At 42.5% G+C, this 17,902-nt stretch overlaps 1 protein-coding gene across 1 annotated transcript; it reads right to left on the bottom strand.

The window, feature by feature from the left end:
- Nucleotides 1-650: 650 nt before the first annotated feature.
- MRS2 (magnesium transporter MRS2) lies at nucleotides 651-15,192 on the bottom strand. The gene is made up of 12 exons (XM_050890899.1): nucleotides 15,135-15,192; nucleotides 13,755-13,808; nucleotides 13,261-13,334; nucleotides 11,716-11,752; nucleotides 10,984-11,096; nucleotides 10,348-10,521; nucleotides 9,540-9,670; nucleotides 8,727-8,843; nucleotides 5,804-5,956; nucleotides 4,565-4,682; nucleotides 3,641-3,754; nucleotides 651-2,518 (listed from the first exon to the last, which is right to left on the bottom strand). Exons 1-12 carry the CDS (start codon nucleotides 15,190-15,192, stop codon nucleotides 2,408-2,410), a joined length of 1,254 nt encoding a protein of 417 aa, XP_050746856.1. The 3' UTR covers nucleotides 651-2,407.
- Between the last annotated feature and the right edge of the window lie 2,710 nt (nucleotides 15,193-17,902).

Genomic DNA, 17,902 nt, shown 5'->3' with positions numbered 1-17,902 from the left:
GTGATGCTATTATTACCAACTCTAGCCCACAGACACATATGTATATGTATTTTTCTCTCTCTCTTGCCTCCTTCACAGACATAAAGCATTATTTTTATTTTACATAACACAAGTCAGTGGAATAGCAAAGAATTCTAAAGGTCATACTCCAAGATGACACACCTCAACTTACCTTCTTAGGAACTATCTCTCAGGGAGGCAGTTTAAAAAAAAAAAAAAAGAGGCAAGGTGAACATTAGCTTGATGTATAACGTGTTCTGACATCTATTTTGGGGACTTTACTTGCCCAAATAGCAGAACACTTAAAAAAAAGTTTAACATCTGAACTTTATGAAAGAAGTAACTGGATGGAACTGGGAGCACAGTACTTACCTTACAAATCTGTGAACTGTGGTGTGAGACAAAACAAGCAGTGTATTTATAAGGGTAGAATAAAGAGTTCTCCTTTTTAAATGAAAACTGGTGAAACCAGTATGTTCTGTAGCAATTCCGTTCAGAACATACACCCTCCACTGGCTTTATTTTTTTCTACATACGATCTGAGAGTAATTTGATTGCACATTAATGCATTTTGATTACTTGAATTGTAAGAAAACCATTAAACATTTGAGTATGTCTGTAGAGAGAAAGACAGTCTTGTAAAAGATGTGTCTTTGTCTCAGTGCTTTTATTGTGCTTTAAGCCAGTTATGTACAGGAAAAGGAGTCAATACATTCACAGAAGCCTCTCTGCACAAAAGACCTAGCTTGGAAAGTTTACGTGAAAGCTTCCCAAAGAGCTGCACCAACACATTTCAGTCCTGGCCTAATGCAACTACAACTTGGTTGAAAACATCAGCATCCATATCTCTTCACACACTGGGCTTTCCTGGGGTTTATCAGCCAAGGTACGCGAGCCATTGTTTTTTCCACTGGATTGCTCAGTTTAGAGTTTTTTTACATCTCTACCTCCTAAGCAAAAAGGCTGCAAAAAAATTCAGCTAAAAACCAAAAACATTACAAACCCCACTAATTTTCTCACCTTCTCATGCCTTTTACATCTGTAGTTGAAGTCACATACATAGCAAGAACAACTGTTTGAAAATAATTACGTACAACTGATTTTAACCAAACTAGGATCACAGGCCTGCATAATTTTATGTACCTTTTTATTTCCATTTTTGACTTGTTAGTCCTGAGTAAAAATGTTCACAGCTACAGTTACTGTCTTTTCAACCCCTGCCAGTAGAGTGATTTATCTGGTGGCACCTAAGGAGCTACTCACTGTATGTTACAGAGAGGTTAAAAAACCCCAAACAAGAAACAGACAGTTTGTGACCTGATTTAGAAGGATTTCATGCTCCCTCTACAGACTGAGAGAAACCAGTGGAGAACTACGCCCTCACAGTTCAGAACTAAGTCCTAAGAAAAAACACAAATTGCAGGCATAAGAATTTTACTCCTTCCTTCAGTCCATCACAGGACACCAGGCCTCCACACCCTTTACTAACCTGACTACTTGCTGTGGTGCAGGCTAGTCCAGGCTTTGTCTTGTCTTCTTGGAGAGAAAAGAGAGAAAGCAGAGCCCAGCTTAAGAGAAACTAACAACCGGTCTGTTGATTTCTACCAGCATTTGAACCAGTCCTTATGACAACATGAGGAGCTGTTAAACTGCAGCTGTATCAACGCACATTGAAATAGTGGCAGATGGCAAGCACAAGTGTGCATTATCAGTAGGCCTGCCTTTCCTGTTACTACAACTGCATACATTTTGGGCCTAAATTAATTGTTAAGGAATACCCAAGATAAGTAGCTACATTTCAAAGCCTGTTATTGCTCACTTAAAATAAGGGAAACTATTATTTCTGGTTACTGCCAATTTAGAGGTGATGCTTCACAAGAGAAGCAGGTATGCTTTTTGCTTTGGAAAATCTGTTCTCTGCAATTAATAGGGCCTTAAAAAAAATCCATTAAAAAGGCCACTTTTGGGGTGGATTTTGCTTTGACATTTGAAGTCAGATTCCTAAATCTGCAGCTCAGAACCAGAATTATCGATGAATGCTGACTGCTGTCATCCTTTAAGCTGAAAATACTGTTCTCTTTAAGAAAGGCCATTACGTGAAGTATTTGACAGAAACACTTGAAATGAGAATGCCCAAAAAATAAGAACATGTAAGTGATACAGAAAACTCATGGAACATACGTGGGGTGGAGGTGAGACTACTGTGGAAAGCATGCCGCTGTTTTCCCTTGTGTTTCTCTCCTTTTGTGTGTGAGCATTAAAATCTCACCATAGGTTTTTGGCACAAAATATATATTAAATTAGCAAGTTTAGAAATTCCTGCAGTTTTCAGTAAGGAAGAACAAATGCAAGGAAAGGGTCCAAAGTCCACCCTGTAACAATAAAAGTCTCTTCATTCCTGCTGTTCCTATTGGTTTGTTAATGTGCTTCTGCTCAGCCCAAATGTTTCTGCTTTAAGGTTGTTCTTTATTTCCACTCTTCCAGCTGCTGGTTGGGATTTTTTCAAAACTGCAGGAACCTAGGCAAGAAACAAAATACCCTGTGATTACATGAGAAGCTGCTCTATATGCAGCAAAAGGAAATAAAGCTTCACAGGGGCCTAAACCCTGATTTTTCTCCTCTTATTTTCAGGACACTGTCTCTGGCTTCTCCCTCCCTAATCCCTTTCAGTACATTTCTCCAAGCCAGAGTCAGTATGAGCTGGAGTTGGTTTTGAGCAACACTTGAGGATAATCCAGTTAGTTGTAGCCATAGTCAACAATCCACAATGAACTATTCCCATCTGCCTCTTAGTGGCAAGGGAGGGGAGGGAAGAAGGCAATTTTATCTGGGTCTCCCTTTCTTTTGTCACTTGTAGCAACTTTTAACTTTTGAATTCACTGATAACTTCCCTGTTATAACTATTAGAGTGCAGAATAGAGGTAGACAATACAGTCCCACAAGCTTTGGCAGGAAAGGGTAGCCAACAGGGAAAATGACCCATACAAAATCTTGCTAGTCTGAAGATGGTCTCCTTGGAAATCTTCATACAGCTTGGTACAATAGGGCTCTACGATGCCATCACCATCACTGGCAAAGATAGATGATGTGCATGTGAGGCTCTATGACAAACTTTGGATTGGGAGTCAGGACATCACAACCATGGCAGCATTCTCCAGAGAGATGTTACAGCTAGTACCTGTCCTCATCGTCCTTTTATCTTTACCTTCTCTTACAAGACAGGGACTACAGATCCAGAGTTACTATGTGGATGGGAGGAGGAGCATCCATTATGTCCCTCACTATGAACAGACTGCTGCAGCAGCTGACAAGGCAAATGAGGGTGGCTTCTACCATTAGCCTTGGCTTCCCTTGGGCTGCCAGGTGAAAGTAAATACACCATGTCTCAAGGAACAGCCTGCAGCTTCACTTCTGGCAACAGTGAGCGGTATCTTACTGCTCAAGTCTATCTTTGCCAGAGCTGGGGCTTCCCACCTCATTCAATCCAGCCAGGGAGAACCTTCTCCTTTGTCAAGGAGCAGACACTGAGCTGAATTCTACCATGCTCTGTGGCCCACCCTCTACAACAGCTTATTTCCTGCTTTAGAAATGGACTGTACATGCAGAGTCTGAAGTGGAAACGCTAGCCAGCCATACGTACGTGAGGAGGTAGTGGAAGTTCTAGGTGCCGCCCAAGGAAGGAAAGCAAGCGTCGCCATATCAGACCGCTTCCCAGAAACATAATCCCCGTCACCAGCCAAAATATTCTGGGGTCCTACCGAAAGAACATTCCCATTAGTCATGCAACTCTCTCTTCAGAAAAGGGATTATTCAAAGATAATCTCTCTCTCCCCCACCAGTGTTCTCCTGCTTTATGGAAGGAAGCAGTAAACTCTCTACCATCAACAGTCAAGCCCTACCTTGGGAAAAGGGCTGTTTCATAGCAAAGCATTTTATTTAGGAATAACCCTAGCGTATTCTGTTACTGTCTCATGCAGTTTTCCTTCCTTCATTGGGAAGTCTGGAAATTCAACCGTTCTATTTAATGGATTTGGAAAGGAAGAAGTCTTTGCTTTGGGTTTTTTTGTTTGTTTGTTTTAAAGATAGCATGTGCAATTGTAAATTTGTACCCTCCAGTCTGTACACCCCCCCCAATCTAGGTATAAACATGTAATTGACAGTATTTCCTCTGGTGTACTGGAAATGCCCTGGCTGCTTGCCAGATACCCTTGTATCTGGAAGACAAAGCTGGTCTTTTCAGAAGACTAGATGATCATTAAAGAAATCTTAATACTGCTTTATAGTCAGTCCTTACACAACCATAGATTTGTCTTCCTGTTTCTTTTCCATGGACATGATATAGAAAAAAGGCTGCAATACTGTGCAGTTAGCCATACAGTAATTGGCTTACAAAAAAGTGACTGCATGAACACATCAATCACTGGACTAAATTATGTTCACAGACTAATATATATCTGGAGCTTTACCTATGGAAAGAATGAAGTTGTACTGAATATAAAATGCACTATAAGAGTAGGGCCCATGTTTTATGTCACTGATAAAAGCAGCACCACTTGTTCCTTACCTCTTCAAGAGATGACTCCAAGTTCATACCAAAGGCAACTCCTATGAGTCCAAAGAGAGAGAGAGAGAAAGTCCCCATAGTCAGCTGCAAGTTCAGTCTCATCATCACATTACGGTGGCTAAAGAAGGGAGAAACATCTGTAAGGGGAACCCAAAAATTGATTTGCTGCCTAAATTCTCGAATTCCATACAGCATGCGCTAAAACCAAATAGCAAGAGAGAGGAAGTCATGCTGGAATTAGGCAACCCAGTGACAACACTCATGAAACAACAGTATGAAGAGGCTATTGTTCTGAAATTGCTGCATCAGGATACCTCTAAGGCAGCAGGTTCTGCTTAATCATCAGCAGACTTTCCAGCATTGCTCACTTCTTAGAGGTGTATATACACAGAGTAACAGTAAATTTCCACGGAAATTTGTGCTCTCGCACCACTAACTGGCTGGAATTTATATGTCCATATTCACAAGAAACAAAAATTTACTGTTACCTTGCAAATGAATATACTTACAAAGAAGTAGAGTTGGTAAATGCTGCAGACTATGAACTTGAGCCTGTTTTGGAGAATTCCACATTCAAGTCTTCCCCAAAAGGATTTTTGTGGTTTCCTGATGCAGCATCCACCAATGCCTTCTACAGATAACTCCCCAGTAAAGAGGAGAAAGAATATTAAACACTGACCAAAAAGACAGAGTGGCATGTGCTTGCAAATGCAAGCTACAATTATTTTTCAGTAAGAAAGCTGGCTAGTAGTGAAAACTGTAGCATACAGAGAGAAAATACTCACTCCAAAGTTACTCATTCTTGTATCACTCCATAGTGAGAATGCAATTTGTGCTGAACACCTGAGTAGCCTAGCCAGACTCTTAAATAATTCAGTTTTGCTGAACTAAGAGTAAACTTTGAGTAGAATTTCGTTTTGTCCCTAAATTTGCAGACATTTCCTTTAGTGAATAGCTCCCCAGAAGGATCTAGGAGAAGCTTGGTTTCTCCTGCTAGGGAAAACTGATGCCTAGGTAGAGAGGTTTTTACACATACTAATTAGGGTGTCTTGTTGCTTTGCTTTATCCAGTTCACTGATAAGAAAAGTGCAGTGCAGCTTCTTGTGCTGTGACTGCAAGTCCATTTAAACTCTCATGAAGATGGATTTCCCCAGCTTTCCTTATAGGCAGATTTGAGAAAGACTAGGCAGCATTAAATTCTGCTCAGCTTTTGGCAGTCCAACAGCTAGGGTAGCTAACCTGTCCAGGTTGATAAAGATTATGCTTTCTGAGTCGTCAATCAGTACTCTGAGTTCACGAGCTTCATTTGCAAGATCTTCTGCTTGTCTGTAATAGTTCTCCAGTAGCAGCTCCATTTCCTCTGCATGGTCAATCCCAGATGTACTCTCCTCACTGTGAGCAACAATTTATATTTTTCTGGTTAGCTACATGTTGTACAGAAGTGTATTTTTGATGTGTTAAGACAAGGCACATAAGAGTTGTGGGGAACAGTCAACAAGAACGCTGTTAGACACTAGATCTCAAAATCCAATCTCTTCAGTGAGCAACTTCCATCAATACCAACAGCTTAAAATAAAAGGCATATTTTTATATCTATCAGCTGATGAGCATAGGCAGTCAATTATTTTGAGCAGAGCAGTTAGCATTTCATGTGCTCAATGCACGCACAACACCACAAATCCTACTTTTTCAGATATTAAACAGTTATAAAGTTATATAAATATTATTTATAAAGTTTATATTACTATAAATCTTTATATTATTATTATGTTATTATAAAGTGCTGACAATTTTGAAAGGAGAGGCTTTTTTTTTTGGTGCCCTCAAGTGGTGGAAGCTGGTAACAGTGCAGTCAAAAACTCCAAGAATAAAACATAACCAAAAGTCAACACACAATTACACGGTGAGGGAAATGTTTTAGGTGTATATTAAAATAGTTTAGTTGTAAGGTGTTTCAGCTATACACAGTAATTACTGCAAAACGTTTTGGGAGCATGAAGCAGCCGAAGAGCGAGCATCAAATGGAAGATGCTGCTCTCCTCAGTGAAGTCTGTCTGAGAGACTTTCGTCTTACTTCACGGTCCGACTGCTGGCACAGCAGCCTTCTCTGGAACAGGTATGTACGCTTCTGGCAGTGTACTGGATTGTTCACCTTGTAGATGAAAGCTGAGGCACCTGAGATCCACAAGAGCTTGCAAACTAGCAGCAAAGACAGGAAGATTCTTCGTATTTTCTTATTTTGACCTCATTTCTCTAGAGAGACTAAACTTTTTAAAGAATCTCCTTCTGGCATTGCTGACTGTTAAAGGAACCTCTCTGAAATGGTCTTCCAAGAAAATAAGTGATAGGTCTTAAGAATCAAACCATGTAAGCTCTCCGAGGACCTTTAGCAGAGCCCCTAGTTTCTCTTTTATGGGGCAGAAACTTTTGAGTTAGCTAGGCTGATTTTAAAGCCCTTTGGACCTTGAGGGTTTTATTGCATGCAGATGAGAGGAGTTGCAGACTTGAAAGCCTTAAAGCACTATCTATGTGCTGTATTACGGATTCAGCTCAAGGTTTTATCTGATGAGTATCTTTACATCGGCTCCCCTGTGGATATACAAAGGGAAACAACAGGCATACAGACTTGAAACTAACTGCCACCTGATTTGCTTTCATTAACTAGCCGCCATCTGTCTCATGAGTCTTCGACAGTCTGCCATCCCTTCACACAAAGATGCGATGTCTGCCTCATCTTGTCATTCTAGGCTCAGCTCACCATTCCTGCTGCATATCATCTATGATGGTACCTATATGCCTAACTGGGTTCCTCCACACCTTCTCAGGCTTCTTGAGTTTGTCAAATACCACACATCACCTGCATCAATCCTGGAGCCAAAAGAGCTGTCCACACACTGCCAGCCTGCCTGCAAACGTGCTGTACTGGCTAGTGTTTCCTGGCATGCCTCGTGCACAGACTGCCTCACTGCATCCTGCAGCATGGCTCCAGCACTCTTGACATGACCTCCCACCACCTCTCCTACCCTTGTGCAATGGTGTCTGAAAGAAGGGATGACTTCAGGTTTCTCCTGACATGAGAACGTAAGGTGACCCTGGTATCTTTCCTAGTCGTTCCCTACACATTGTCTACCATGAGGCAAGAAGAGATTTGCCAGCAGCTTGTATTAAGTCCAAAGGAAGGCTGTGAGCAAAACCGCAACGAAGACCAGCTGCTGGCTCAGGAGCAGCTTGGAGTTCAGAGCCCTCCCAATACTGCTCCAGCAGATGCATTAGAAATGCAAACCACATCCCACTTCTGGAATAGTGAGTTTCTGCTGCACATTTAGGCTAAGCTCTGCAGGGCAAGAAACTATCTCCTGATTTCAAACCCATGCTACTGTGTGAACAGTATTAGTATCCACATGCAATGTGGTTAGGCAAAAGTATTATTCAGCAACTTCGCAAAGGACCCTGAAAGGTAGTTTCTGTTATCTGCTTAAACAAAAAACATGTCTGTATGCCCAAGATTTAAATACAATTCAGCCCAAAACATATTGGCATCTGATATACGTTATCTTTTTGCTTTTTAGTTTTTGTTAAAACAAACGGTGCTGCTGCTGCTGTGTGCTGTCTTTCACCAGAATTTGAGAGTGCAATTTCTGCATGTACATTTTTCCTGAAATGCTGCTCTTCAGGTGCACAACAAGTTTGCTCCAGGGCCTCTTTCCTTCAGGTTCTGCTGCTGAGCAAAAAGCTAGAAGCAAGGTGTTCAAAACACTTCTAACAAAGGAAGTGTGATGTCTTACCTATTCAAGACAAGCTTTAAAACCTGCCTCTTCATTTTTTTCAGTGAAACTGAGGAAAATTCTCCCAGAAAGTGTTAATTTGTATTGAAAAATAACATTTGCTTTTTCTCCTCCTGCCATCCTGCTCCCACCCCATTACATACTAGATGAGCTGGCCTGTTATGCCAAGAACTATTTGAAACTGCATACTATGACTACGCTAGCGGAGTCCCCTCCAAAATGACAAATACAATGATTTCTGAAGTGGCAAGCATTAATTTAAAAAAATAATGTCTTTTTCCCTCTGCTTTTTGGCAGGGAACACCCAGTTTAGTGTTCAAGTTCTCCTTAAACAAAACACACTGTTAAAAAAGTATGTGGTTTCAAAACATACATACAATACTTGTGGATCAGTCCATTTAGATAGACAGAGCTCTTCTATTAATTCTTCTTCATCTAAGATCTCCAGAATTGTTTCTTTGAAAACTTTAAGATCTGTTTCCAGTTCTGACAAGCTGAAGAAAGAACAGGCAAAAGGTCAAGTAATCCCCACTGGCACCAGTGCACAAAGGTAATCTCTAAATAAGTTTGCCAGCCAGCACCCTCGCCAGACAGAGTGGTGAGGGAAGACTTCCTTGCAGGGGTCTAAGAGCTCCTTCAAAAAATTCTCTACAGGCCACACACTTAGCAGTGGCAGTCATCTGTCTGGGGACCAGCAAGCTACAGACACACACTAAAAGGGACTCGGATGTATTTTCTGGATACATTTGTAAGTCAGAAAAAACAAGCACTGCGTGAGCATGTAGCAAGCGCGTATTTGCACTGTCGTATCAGAGGGGCTAATACATGAAGGTACCAGTGTATTAGTACTAGCAACCTTAAAGCACAGATCCAAAGGCTAATCTTGTTTTACATTATGGGGAACATTTTCATGATGTTATTTTGTTCTCTTAGGTATTATTTTGTTCTGCCAGAGTCTATTTAAGAAGCTCGACTGTACTTCTGACAACTCGGAATAGATCTCCCTTTTTCTGTTTTTCCCCATATCACTAGGTATTTCATATACCGATTTTTACATTTACAAACAAGATGCACAACCCAGCATTACAGTAATCTACGAAATTAATATTAGATACCATTTTTCTAACATTTCATCACACATAATTTTCTATGGTCATCTTCTAGTCTCTTCACGGCTTACTCTTATTTACCTCTTGCCATTTTGCAGGAGAATGTGTAGTTTACTCCTATCCACAGACAAAAGCTTGGGGTCCACTAGAGCTTCCAGTGTCTCAAGGATCTGAGGCTGCAAAGTGTTAAGTCTCCCCTGCAGTTTGCTGATCTAGATAACAACATGATCCTTCATAAGAATTAAAGCAATCCCTTTAGAATGACTTGGGCAACTGACTCCTGTCTCTGAACACAGAATTCACAGTAATAGGCAGTTAACACAATCTGCTTTCCAACGCCCGGGAAATACTTGCTATAGGGATACCACTTACGAGATAAAGCCAGCGCAAAATACAGTATTTTATAAAAGCGATTTGCACTGAACTGAAACACAGTGACAACCACACCAATAAGGCTGATAAAGCTAAAACACTAGTTGTCTAGAAATGTCATATTAGCATTAGCCAGCATAGGTTTTTAAGGATAGCTAGAAATCATTATCTGACTCCTGCCCAAGAGGCCAAAAACCTCAGCGCTTTTGTGTGACTTCCATTTCAGCTACAGCACCTCTCTAGAAAGGTACTCTGACTTGTTTTATAATTGTCCAAATGATGGTGAAGCCATCGCATCCAATTAGCACTTTCTTGGGAAGGGAATGGAAACACACAACACACAAAACCATAAAAACTAAAGCAACAAAAGCCAAAACCAAAAAAGAGCTCCTACAGTAAGTGCAGAATACATATACAAATGTGTATGTATAAATATTAACAAAAGAATAAAATCATACTGTCCTTTCTACGAAGCAACAACTTCCAAAACAATTTAAATAAAAATGAGATAGCTCACCCGGTACTGCAGGATTGCTTCTATGGCTCGGAATTCAAAGGGCAGGGAATATGTAACTAGTTGACCTTCCCCAGCCAGCTGAGATGCTAGTTCATTGAAGAGCCAGTGTTCCAGATTTAAATTACGATAATCTAGTATCAGAAGAAACTCTGGTGTTATGACAGCCTTCAAGAACTGAAAAAGACAGTACATGTAGGAGTCTGAAAAAGAACTCTCTGAAGATTTCTCATAACTCTGCAGTGCATTTGATAATTTAGGCTTTGATAAAGCCACTCTTCAAATGTCTTTTCAGGCAGGAAAGTAACAGAATCTCATGCTAACTGCAAACTAGGGGATTCCCCATGGTTCAGACACGGCACTGTGCTAGTGGTGGTATGATTGAGAAGAGCCTCCTCGTAAGCCTTTACTTCTATGACAATGTTAGTAATGTTTCTCCTGTGCTTAACTATGAAAATGGTCATTAATATGTACTGTTGGTAAACCCATACCTCTGATTGCTAGGTAGAGCTCCAAAGACACATTTACTGCTGGATTGCACGTCATAGAAGCCTGGTATTAAAAGAACTGTGCAAGAAAATGCAAGTGCAAGGATAACACACGGTTCAAGTTTACACTCAGCTACAGGGAAACCATTACCTCCATTCTCATGATGATCCTGTTGTTCCTAGTTGCAATGCTCATTAGGTGTTGGAATCTTAGATCTCGAGCTTGAAGACCCAATTCCTGGTACAATTCTGTTTTCTTCTTTTCTATCATAAAAATATTTTTAGATGAAGACATTTAGGGGACAAGCATATATGTTCTGAAATTACATTTTAGAGTGTTACTAAGTCCCGCAAAAGAAAAAAAAGCTGTGCTATCTTTACAACAGTTTTCCTCCCATTCATTCCTCAACGTAATTTATTTTTTACGAAGTTCAGAAGACTGTATCTTGAGTGGAAAGAGAAAAATTCTAGATATAAGTGAAAAAGTTGGCCATGACAATTAATTTCATGTCAGAAACCAAGTGACTCGTTTGAGAAAGCACATGTAATCCTACAGGATGGGAAATACAAGGCAGGGAAAGTAGCATGCTGGTCAAAAAGGGAAAAGACAAAGTAAAAATGACCTTCCTGTGAGAGATGGTATACATTATTTTCAAAATATTACTTAAAAATATAAAAAAATTGTAACAATAAAGATGCTATGAAGACCAATAGAAGGGAGCAAAACAGAGGAAACGTTGTAACATCCTGAAAAAACACAGTGAAGTATCCCAAATATAATTTTTTACCCCATGTAGATTCCCAATTGGGCTTTTCTGTATTGGACAAGGAAAAAGGACAAACAAAAACCAAACAAACAAACCAACCTACAATGAAAACTCACCAAAATAGGTAGTATTTCCCTCTTTGTCAAGCTTCATCTAAAGGAGTAGAAAAAAGAAAATATTTTTTTCACAGAACTACTATAAAACAAGAAATCAATTTCTAAAATTGTTTGCACTTGCCTAGAAGTCAAATGGAAAACATGTTATGAAGAAAAAGCAACTTTTTATGCCCTCTCTCACAGTTCATCCCAATTAAGAAAAATATTGCACCAAACTGCTATATTTCACTGTGTTTGTATACACACCAAACAAAACCAGCATCATCTGCATGACCATGTTCTTACGTAAACCTTGGGAAGGAGGTGATTTACAGAGGATCAGACTTAGAAGAGAATAGAATAGGACTATTTCAGTTGGAAGGGACCTACAGTCATCGTCTACTCCTGCCTGACCACTTCAGGGCTGACCAAAAGTTAAAGCACGTTAATAAGGGCATTGTCCAAATGCCTCCTCAACACTGACGGGCATGGGGCATTGACCACCTCTATAGGAAGCCTGTTCCAGGGTTTGAGCACCCTCTCGGTAAAGAAATGTTTCCTCATGTCCAGTCTAAACCTCCCCTGGAGCAGCTTTGAACTATTCCCACGCGTCCTGGCACAGGATACCAGGGAGAAGAGACCAGCAGGGCATCTTACATTTCAGATTACAAATTCTGCTATTTCCTCTGAGGCAATCTGAAAAATTTACAAATAAAATTTAAAAAGTAAGAGTACCACAAATTGGGTAGTTAGGCCTTGTGCCCATGTCAAATATTGCATTAACATGCTATTCAGCGAGTAAACTGCATCTAAATCCTTCTTGTCTTAGCACTTGTCATTCAGATTATTCATTTAACACTTGTATCTCCTAGTAAAATTATTTTATTGGAAAAACTGCAATGTCTAGTTTCACCAGAAAGTTTGCTATTTTGCTCATAAACCATGTAGCTTAATTCCATATTACTGGCTTTAAAAATAACTTTCTGTGAATTAAACATACCTAAGCATACAGTAAAGCTGCAACAGGCCACAAGGACCTAGCTGCATGCACCTCGCTGCAGACTGACTGCTTTTCATTCTCAACAAGGAGGCCTTACCTTCTCTCACATGCACTAATAACGTCAATCAAGCAGTTTGCAAATGGCTTTCAGACTCATTTTAAAAAACAGAGAGCGAGCTTGTTTTTCCCCAAATCCTACCGTTTGCTTAGAACTGCAGCTACCAAAACACAGCAATAATATTTCTAAAGGCATTAGCAAGCCTTGACAAGCTTAACAAGAAACCACCTGACTGCAGCACTTCTAAGAGCTGGCCTGCCTTCACAAGCAGAGAGAGGCAAGAGAACTTCCAGCAGATGCAGGATCTTGGAAAAACATCTTGATGAACGCTGTATACCATAACTGGTCCTCAAGCCAGAATATCTTAAACCAACAACTTAGAACCAGGGATGTTCTCTGAGAAATTAATCCATCTGCTTTTATGATGCTTTAAGAAAAAAAAAAAAGGAAGAGCACCATCATCTTGCACAAGCTGCCCTTGTTGGTGGAAACGCCTGCATGTACTTACCACTGCAAAAACAGGAGACACGCTAGCTAAGGTGGCTTGGGAGGCCTCTGTTGTGGCATGTTGATAAAATTTACCTGAAGAAAGACAAGACATTTCTACTTCCAGCACACTGCACTTTGCCTTTAATTATGCGGTGCCCCGCTATAAGCCATCTGCATAATGCACTGGCAGAGAAACTAAGCAGCATCGGTCATGAGAAGGCCCCTACGAACTTGACACCCGCCCAGCAGAGCCCGGGCAGGAGGCCAACACCGCACCGAGCGCAGCTACTGCCGGTTTGCTTTCCCAGTCCCGGGCCGGCGTGTCACCCTCCTTCCCTCCCTCTCTCCCCGCCCGCGGGCCCGCACAGCGAGGCCTGCCGAGGCGCACCAGGGGACCACCGTCGCCGCGCGGGACCAGGGCCCAGCGAGGCCTGGCCGCAGGGGCCGGCCGGCGGCAAGCTCGGCCCGGCCCGACCCGCCCCAGCCCAGCCCTGCCTCAGCCCCGCCGCTTACCGGCCCAGCGCAGCCCTTGGGCGCAGGGCGGCACCGGCACCCCGCGGGCCGGCCCTGGCCCGGCGGCAGCCCCAGGGCGGCCCGCTGACGGGAGGCGCCGGCCGCCGCGCCCGCCCAGCCGCGGGGCGCGCAGCAGCAGCCCCGCACGGCCCCGCGGGGGCGGCCCAGGGCCCGGGGGAGCAGCCCGGCGCGCAGCATAGGCGCGCACGCCCCGCGCAGCCCGCCCCGGCCCGGCCCGGCTCCCAGCGCGCAGCCGCGGCGAAGGAGGAGCCCGGGCGGCTGAGGAGTTACCGCTGCGCAGCCTGGGAGGAGCGCGGCCGACGGCGGCTCCGCGGTGGGGGCCGGGCCGGGCTAGCCAGCCGGCGCGGTTTAGGGCCGCAGCTGCCCGCCGGGCTGGAGCTCGCCCCTGGCGGGCGCTGGGTGCCGGCGGAGCCGGTAACGGAGCGGCGGCCGCAGCCTGCAGCACCCAACGTGTCCCCGCCAGCCGCCGTCACCGCGGCGTGTGCGGGTGTGGAGCCGCGGAGGTGTCCCCGCGAGGCGCGGGCAGCCCCGGGCCCTGACCTGCAGAAGTGTTCCGTAACGCACGTAAACCTCGTGGTGGCTGGCGTTTGCCCTACCACGTTCGGCCACTTGATGAAGAACTTACTTTTAAAATGGGGGGGGGGGGAGTCCAAGTGTAGAACAATTCTGCCCCCAGTAAAGGCCTTGCGATTTAATTTCCTTGCCCTATTTGTCTATCTAAAATAGAGAGACAAGCTGGTTGGTTGAGATTTAAAAGTTTAATTAGTAACATACCAGCTTCCACTATTGTATATTATTTTTAAACGGCAGCTTTCATCCGCAAAAGGATAATGCACGATAGCAGGAGTATCCTTCCTTTGGTTGGTTCTGCTGAAGCATGTACATCGGCATGAAGGCAAAGCCTGTGTTCAAAGCCCTGCAGCAGGACGTATTATCAAAATGTACTTACAGCACTCATGACTACTTAGTGGGGAAATAAAAAAGGAAGTGATTATGCTGCTAATGAAATGATTGGTACAGTGTGGCTGCCCCAACAGGAGTGCACAAATCTAAACACTGTCCTGAACGTGGATCTGAGTTTTGAAGACAAGGGGGTCAGGGCCAAATTCGGCTCTCGGCTGTGCTGTAAGTTAAAGGCAAGTCACCTGAGGACAGACACTGTCCCCTCCTTTCCTACACCACATCACCTGTGCATTTGTGTGTGTGTTTGTATGTACATACATTAACACGCACAGAGGAGTGTTTGTTCTAAGTGGATCGACACGTTCAGAATCAGAAGGACGGTTTACGTACACTTTGCGCATAAGATAAATGACTTCACAAGAAAGTAATTAAATAAAAAAGTTCCTTAGTAATTACCTACAGCATGTATGTGTAGACTGAAGCCATCAGAGGTTTTCAGTTTCAGGGTAAGCATGCCTGAATGCAAATGTTGGCCCCCTTTATACTTGATAAAAAGCTGAAATCTACTTGCATGGAGTATTTTAGCTCTAGTTTTGGTTAATCACAGCAGGTGGCAGTATGTACAAGACTAATTTAATACTCTTCGATGTCAGAGATACTTAAAATTTGGAAATACCAGACAGCACAGAAAATACCACAGGAGAGCAGGAAACAAACACGCACGGTTGCTGGCAACTAATGGCAGCTTATGTTGACTCTGCATGCTTGGAATGCAAAAGCTTGGGAAGCATCTGAAGAATATCTGCCAGAAATTTACATTTAATGAATTTGCAGTAAGTCTCACACAGCTGACATTTCACACTCTTCAATAAAAAAGGGAAAAGATACTGGGTTGATCTATTTGTTTTCCTTTGTCCATCTGTTATTCTGGCTGCTTACACAACAGAAGTGTTGGAAATATGACATAACTTCACACCGAATATATATTGATACGAACTTTGTTATGTACGATATAATAGGCCAGTATACCAGTAAGTGCCGGTATTGTATCTCATTATAGCTGCATTATCAGTCATTGTTGTAATTGTCTGGAAGGGCAGACATTAACCAAATATCCCTCTGTCTTTAGAGGTGAAGGCAGCACATTGGTGTGAACTGGCAGCCAGGGATAAGTTATGAAGCACAGACAGAATGGCTAATTTTATACTGCTGCTGACAAAAGAGAACAGGATCTAGAACTGCCTTCTATTTATTGCAGCTCTAAATACCGACGAGCTGCTTGTTGCTTCTGCTGTACACATGTGTCAGGTATCCTGTCTGTCCTGCAGTGCCAGTCTTTGGGAGCAGTTTGCTGTATTTCATCCAAAAAATAGTGGGTCAAGCTCATCTGCTGTTTGTTGAAGAAGCTCATTGACACAAACGGGCATGACGGCTGTTCTCCATTCAGCCAAAATGAGAGGACAGCTCCTGCACAGGCTTGCTTAGCCATGAAATTGTCATCCAAAACACAAGCTATTTGTGAGGTTGAATTACATGAGCTGAATTACATGAGCAACTAGTTCCACTGCCAGCTGAACGTCAGTGCAGACATGAGGGACTGGTCCGATTGCAGCTGGGGTATGTGGAAGAGAAAGAGCAGAAACACCAAAGAAAAACACACAGAAAGAGAAGGAAATCGTGGGTATCATCAGAGGAGTCCTAAATCTCTACTGAAGAAAAGCTCAGAGAACTTTTTGGTAGAATTATGGTAGAAAGGCATATAGATGTCTGTCTACAGAGAAATTATCTCCCAGTGTATGATTTGTATATTTAATCAATCCTGTTTATATACAAAGATGTGCCCGAACCTGTTACCTGTTTCTTCTCCTAAAAGCAATGCTCACAGGAGCCCCATTTTATTCACGTTGAGGAAAAAAACCCAAGAAACCACAAACAAAAAACCAGATTAACCAAAAAAACGTAAGTTTGCTTCCAGACAGTAGATGAGTGTCTAGTGGATGATGAGTGCAGCTGAGTAAGAACAGAGAGAGAGAAAAGGATAGACCCCATGGAAAACTTTAAAAATATAACAATTCATATTTAGAATAATTTCTCTTATGTGAATGAATCAGGAATACTCAATTGATAATCTCAGGTGCCTTGATTAAAGGTACCTACAGTAACACACTGAGAAATCTTTGCCTAGAGAGGATGACTTCACTTTCATTACTCTATACAAAGACCACATGGAAGATATTTTTCAACTTTTTCCCTACTTAAGCTAACCCCCTGCAATTTGTTTCTCCATGGAGAACCATTTCCTCACGTGCCTCTAAGGGTCTGCCAAAGCCTTTTCCCTATGTAACCCTTTATCATCTCAGCTGTTTCAAGAATACTCTTAGAAAAGACCTGTGTCATCAAAAGCTGTAGCTTAAATTGTGGTTGTCTAATGCTTTTTTTAAAGCAAAAATAATTGATCCTGGTATTCTAGGGAGTTTTTGATCTAGCAATTGTATAAGTAAGTGAAATTGCTATGACATGGGTTTTAAAATTTACAACTGCATCAGTGCATCAGTATTTTGTTTCTTCTGGTTAGTGTGTGTGTGTGTGAGCTGAACCACCCGGTATTTAGGTACTTTAAACTGTCAGTGCAGACAGTCCAATTACCCCGGAATTACAACTGGGAATAAAGTGGCTGCTATTGCTCAGTCTGATTTTTAGATAAGCTACACAAAGGTGTAGTTATTAAGTGTGATTCTCAGCACTGTGTGCAATAGAACAAGCTGAATTTCATTCTCTGTGTTTAGAAACTTTATCCGTTTCCATCCTGTCCATTCTGTCGGTCTTTTCTTCAGCACTAGGACATGTTCCTGTCTTCGTGACCTCATGTTTTGCTGTCACTGAGCCTTGTTGTCAGGGACCTGCAACAAGCTGCAAAATCTTTCGTGGTCCTGAAATGGCAGAGGCCTCACAGCATTTTGCTGCAGAAAAAGTGACCCTATTTGATGCTATGTCGCTATGCCATGGCTCTGTTCTCATCACATCCCCCCGTGTGTGCTCATTACGTGACCTCCGGTCCATCATGTGATCCTGACACATGACCTGACTGACATGGTCTCATGCATCAACCTCAAGTAAGATGAGAGGTCTGACATTACTCCATCACAGATTATGTGTCTCTGCAGTTATCTTAATCATGTCAGCAGGTTCAGCAGCTTGTCTCGTTACTGTGAGAATGTGATAGG

This window comes from Gymnogyps californianus, chromosome 2 (genome assembly GCF_018139145.2).
Source record: "Gymnogyps californianus isolate 813 chromosome 2, ASM1813914v2, whole genome shotgun sequence".
NCBI classification, from domain to species: Eukaryota; Metazoa; Chordata; class Aves; order Accipitriformes; family Cathartidae; genus Gymnogyps; species Gymnogyps californianus.
The sequence above is the reverse complement of the archived record's forward strand: the minus strand, read 5'-3'. Positions and strand labels throughout refer to the sequence as shown.

Excerpts from the sequence above, each read along its gene's own strand:
- MRS2 (XM_050890899.1), bottom strand. The coding sequence starts at position 15,192 with ATGCTTACCCTGAAACTGAAAACCTCTGATGGCTTCAGTCTACACATA. Across the intron at positions 9,671-10,347 it reads AAGCAATCCTGCAGTACCGG|ATCAGCAAACTGCAGGGGAG; the intron begins GTGAGCTATCTC and ends GTTGTTATCTAG. Across the intron at positions 8,844-9,539 it reads CTCCTGCAAAATGGCAAGAG|CTTGTCAGAACTGGAAACAG; the intron begins GTAAATAAGAGT and ends TTCTTTCTTCAG.